Here is a 5,786-nt window from a genome sequence, read left to right as displayed (position 1 = left end):
TGAAGTAAATAGAACACACGAATGCATGTGAAGAAGTACACCTGCTGAAGGTAACATGATAGCTAAGAAATACATGACGGCTGTTGTGTCAGGCTCCTGGAAGTCTTTGTATTTGACCATGTCTTTACCAGGATAGTAAACTAGGACATGATGCTTTGATTGCTTTCCTACCATGATATAAGTTAGAACCCGCCGGTCCACTATTAGCAGCGAGTGAATTCCAAGCTGGGCGTGTTTTTGCGCTCCTTTTAGCCCAGTTGACGATCCGGTGTGGAGCACACTGCAAAGTCGGCACTTGTTGAATGTGGATGAAGTCCAGCTTCGATAGTGCCCGTGGTCCCTTCGCCACATACTAAGCATCTACTCTGACACATATTTGACATTTCGCTGACGTTTTTTTATCAATCTATTTATTTTTGAAAATTATGGATTTCTATCAAATAACCACATTTTACGCGGTCCTCACATGTGTATGGGATTTACCATGTTTTCAATCATTTACTATTTTCCTTCCGTCTGCCTCAAAGAGCAGCAAGGTCCCGAAAGTATTTGATGGACGAGAGGCAAAATATTTCAAAGATATCTACTCATCATCATCATCATCATCATCAAATGAGCGGTATTACAAGGGTGGGTTCAAAGATTCAGTTGAACCACACGACTACATGCTTTCAATTTACAAGACTTTCTCTACAGCCGAAAAATTGGGGCTGAACGCAAGTTTCTTTCGGTCGTCCAAAGCAGCTAACACTATAGCAAGTTTTGTGGACATCGGCCAAGGTATGTAAAAACCATTGAAAATAGCAGTTTCCATTTGGAATGTTTCCCTCATCCACTCACCATGAGTAGCCTAGTAAATGTGTTATGAATGTTTGTGTAACGTAGCCACATTCCTGACTGTATATATCAGTCATGTTTTATCTCTTGTGAATAAAAAAATCCCAAATCTACAATCAATCTACAAGATTGAACTAAATCCTCCATTTAATGCTAAAATACTCTATTATATTATAATAGGTGGACTGTTTTGAAATTGTCAGTGTGATTTTCATAAACTGAAGATAAACAAGGGGGAAAAAATCCTATTTGCATGAAAGTAATTTCTTTAAAGAATGCTCTCCCCCCAAAAAAGTATCTGACTGCAATTATTTAATGCCTTTCACAGATGACCTCCCACTCTCCCCTTTGCGAAGACAGCAGTATCTGTTTGACGTCTCAACCCTCTCAGACAGAGCCGAGGTGCTGGGGGCTGAGTTGAGGATATACACCAAAGTGTCTGGGAATTTCAGGATGTCGGAAATGGAGCCAGTGGACATTCAGCTACTCTCCTGCCGCTCTCAGCAGCTGCTGGATTCCAGAACGTTGGATCTTCAGGAGTCCCATCGGCCCAGATGGGAGGTGCTGGATGTGTGGGAAATATTTAAGGACAGGGATCACCTCACACAGGGGAGCCAGTTCTGTCTGGAGGTCAAGGCCATGCTGGACAACACTGAGAGGGAACTTGACTTGCATCATCTGGGCTTTCACAGAAATGGTCGCTCACAACAAAAGAAGGCCATTTTAGTGGTGTTCACCAGGTCCAAGAAGAGACAGACCCTTTTCAGTGAAAGGAGAGAAGGAAGGACATTGATTGGCCATGGGGAAAAGGGGAAAGAGAGGGGCCCTCGTTCTAATTCCAAAGCCAGCCGGAGACGCAGGACGGCGATATTGAAGAATCGCCATGGGAAGAGGCATGGCAAAAAGTCCAAATCGAGATGCAGCAAGAAGCCGTTGCATGTGAACTTCAGAGAGCTGGGCTGGGACGATTGGATCATCGCTCCTCTGGATTACGAGGCGTACCACTGTGAGGGCGTGTGTGACTTTCCTCTGAGGTCACATCTAGAGCCCACAAACCATGCCATCATACAGACCCTTATGAATTCTATGAACCCCAGCAACATGCCTCCTAGCTGCTGTGCCCCGTCCAAACTCAGCCCTATCAGTATTCTCTACATCGACTCAGGAAATAATGTGGTGTATAAGCAGTATGAGGATATGGTGGTTGAGTCGTGTGGTTGTAGGTAATGCCTTTTTGGAAAGGCTGTCTTTTGAGTGGGAATGAAATGTGATCATCAGGGCCTATCTGGTGTGAAGGCAATACTTTAAGCTACCTGATGGTCTGCATCGCAAATAGCACCGTTTTCACTATGTAGTGCACTACTTTTGATCTATAGGGCTCTGGTCAAAAGTAGAGCACTATGTAGGCAATCGGGTGTCATTTGGGACACAGATGAACAGAGAGCCTTGTCTAATGTTGTAAAATGGTGTGGTGGGATTAATAATCACCTGCCCCAAACTAAGCCATGTTCATTTCTTCTTCCCTGGTCTGGTTCTCAGTTTAAGACTGGTAAGCGAGGCTACTTCTTCCCTGAACCCTGTTACGTGTTTTTATTTACCAGTTAACGGGAGGGACACTTCTAAACACCCAGCAAATGACTGAAAATCAAAATGTGTCATATCAATGTAAAAACATAATTCAAACAGCAGAAGTCCTTTCATAGCTCCTTGGCTTGGCCTTTGACTCGAGAGGATGCTTGAGTGCTACTCAGAATGTAAAGCCTTATTGAGTTGCAACGTCTGTGTAATTCAAGTGCACTCCCACCCAAAATGCCCCCAGGCTTAGCCTACTTAGCCAAGGGCTCAGTCTGTGTTCCAAATGGCACCCTATTCCCTACATAGCTACATAGTGTAGTGCACACAATATATAGGGAATTGGGTGCCATTTCGGACGTAGTCATGTTGTGGTTAGATACAAGGTGATAAAATAATGCCCATGGGCCTTTTCCTGTAATGCACTGAGATTCATATTACCATATGTAAGCACTTGATATGGAAATTATAATTTATGTTCTATCAATAAGTTATTATATTTTTGTTGTTGGAGTTTGCTGTCGGGGTTTAATACCTATCATGTTTTGGTCCTGTACAAGATTGTATTTCAAGTCCCATAAATGAACAACAACTTTGAAGGCTTAACAAAGCCTTCATGAACCATGTGTAGATGGTTCAGAACGTATGTATTAATAAGAAAATCCATACTATTTCAAGGGTAACGTACAGTATGGGGTTTGCAAAGCATCTATGAATACCTTATAAATTATGGTTTCAGAAAGTCTTAAAAGTTGCTGTTTGTTTAAAGAGGGACCATATTTCAAAACTTTAAAGATTGTATTTTGTAAAACTTATGGTGTAGATTTGAACAAGCAAAGAATGAGGGAGCCTTAACTGTTAAAACAGGAAATTATTACCAGTCAGAAAAAAAGACCCCTGTGTTTTTGCAATGATATACTGCTCCATAGTTTATAGACCTGTTACTTTAGAGTGTTACTTTAGAGTCATCTTTGTTGTATTTTGTATTTTACTTTCTATTTTCTACTGGAACTCAAAACCAATTTATTTAATATTCTCTAACAAATTTAAAACAGAAGGTACATTTACATTTTATTTTTCTTAACTAGGCAACTCAGTTAAGAACAAATTCTTATTTTCAATGACAGCCTAGGAACAGTGGGTTAATTGCCTGTTCAGGGGCAGAACAACAGATTTGTACCTTGTCAGCTCGGGGATTTGAACTTGCAACCTTTTGGATACAAGTCCAACGCTCTAACCACTAGGCTACGCTGCCGTGTATTGGTGATACTGTCCCGACACTGTGTCAAAAAAACGAATGAGATCTAATTATTCAAATACAATTGTAAGAAAAATACATACTGAATGACAAATTAATGATAACAACAATCAATTAAATTATTTAACCAAATGATATATTCCTTTTTTTACCTGTTAAGGTTACATGTTTTATATAATAGTATTTTAAATTATCTTTTGTATTATGTATTTTGATTATATTTTCCTAAATATGTGTATCATTGTGGTTTGAACTGATTTGCGTTACTCGATTGTGCAGTGTCACTATAGTCCAGTGGCGGTCGGTGACGTTTAAGATGAGGGAGGACGATTATTTTCTTTATGAGCATGGCTTTATTTCTATTACAGCATATTGGATGACTGTTATTCATATTTCATTCACCTAGCTCAATGTAACATCAACAGGGTTAGGCTATTACATGATACTCACATTTTTCCTGTACCCATCATGAGGTTGCTACAATTTAGCCTATGAATGAAATTTACCACATAGATGCACAGGTCGATTAATCAAGGAGACAGACAGTGACACATTCAGTACCACCTTGAACACTCTTGCCTGCATCTAGCTGATCAAGGGTGTGACCATTAGTCCGACAGTTGCAAACAAGAGTTTCTATTGGAAGTACTAAGGAATGTTTATCCTCATTTCGTTCCGTTTGCTTAAGTTTCAAAAATGTTTTTCAACAGAATCTGTGGAATGAATACACCCATGATCACACGCAAACAAAGTTCACTTTCGTAACACCCACATACAAACAGCAGGATCATTTTGCTCAATGTAAAATTCCTTCATGTATATGTGCGCTCTCCTCCTCTCACATTTTTCCTTCGCTTGTAGACGTCCATGCACAAAACGTCAGCTGTCTGTGACCAAGCAAAAAAAAACAAGCCAAACCTTCATATCATAACCGCCAACCGCTACACACAAACTATCTACATTGCCGAAGCAACTAGAACTAACACATTAGTAAACTCGCTACAATCATGCAGTACAGTGTACAGTCAGCAAGCAATTTAGTGGTTACACTGGCGAGCCCCAGTTGCAATAGATTTATAAAATCAAAAGCTTACCTTGACTTGGAAGAGTTCCAGTGTTGGATAGCCATAGCCAGCCAGCAATCATAGCCTCCCTCTCTGTTTGAGTAGGCTAAACTAGCTAGCTGCATTTGCTAGCTAAGTGAAAGTAAAAACAAACAAAAAATATATATCTCTTGCTTCTTCATTTTGGTGTTCATTTTGGTGTTCGTGTCTGTGGGACCCATTTTCAATGTTTACTAAAAGAAAAGTAATACAATTAATTATTTCTTCAACCTGAGAATCATTGGCCTTGACTCATTTTCTGTGAAGAACATGTAAAATAACACATTTTCATTGAGTGCACACTGTGCACCCCCTTACACATTTATATTACATGTGGTGTTTGGGTCCACTGGACCCGAGGGTAATAAAAGTGTGGAAAAGTGTGTGTGTAGGTGAAAACAAGTAAAACTTTAACAAAAAGGTTAACTTCACTCTGTCTTCATCCTCCCTGGGCCTGCTGTTTCAACGTAGCACCAATAACCTGTCTGTCTGTCTCCCTGCCTGTCTGCCTGTCTCCCGCTTTTTTTGCACTCTTTACCCTTTACCCTCCCAGTTAGGGGGAGTGATGAGCTCTACAGCAGAGTCTCACAACTCAATCGCTGGTTGAAAACTGTTTTCTGCCCTCCCAAAAGATAGAATTTGTAGATAATTGGCCCTCTTTCTAGGACTCACCCACAAACAGGACCAAGCCTTGCCTGTTGAGGAGTGACGAACCTCATCCTAGCTGGAGGGGTGCTCTCATCTTATCGACGAACATAGACAGGGCTCTAACTCCCCTAGCTCCACAATGAAATAGGGTGCAGGCCAGACAGCAAGCTGTTAGCCAGTCTGCCAGCTTAGTGGAGTCTGCCACTAGCCCAGTCAATGTTGTCAGCTCAGCTATCCCCATTGAGACTGTGTCTGTGCCTCAACCTATGTTGGGCAAAACTATACATGGCGGTGTTCGCCTTAGCAATCTCACAAGAATAAAGACCTCCTCCATTCCTGCCATTATTGAAAGATACCTCACTTCAAAG

General features: G+C 41.0%; 1 protein-coding gene across 1 annotated transcript; it reads left to right on the top strand.

Moving 5' to 3' along the window:
* Positions 1-293: 293 nt before the first annotated feature.
* gdf6b (growth differentiation factor 6b) lies at positions 294-4,930 on the top strand. Its single transcript, XM_029659118.2, has 2 exons — positions 294-780; positions 1,166-4,930. Exons 1-2 carry the CDS (start codon positions 426-428, stop codon positions 2,062-2,064), a joined length of 1,254 nt encoding a protein of 417 aa, XP_029514978.1. The 5' UTR covers positions 294-425; the 3' UTR covers positions 2,065-4,930.
* Positions 4,931-5,786: the final 856 nt, after the last annotated feature.

Source organism: Oncorhynchus nerka, linkage group LG4 (genome assembly GCF_034236695.1).
Source record: "Oncorhynchus nerka isolate Pitt River linkage group LG4, Oner_Uvic_2.0, whole genome shotgun sequence".
In the NCBI taxonomy this organism is placed as follows: Eukaryota; Metazoa; Chordata; class Actinopteri; order Salmoniformes; family Salmonidae; genus Oncorhynchus; species Oncorhynchus nerka.
This window is presented reverse-complemented; position numbering and strand designations above follow the sequence as displayed.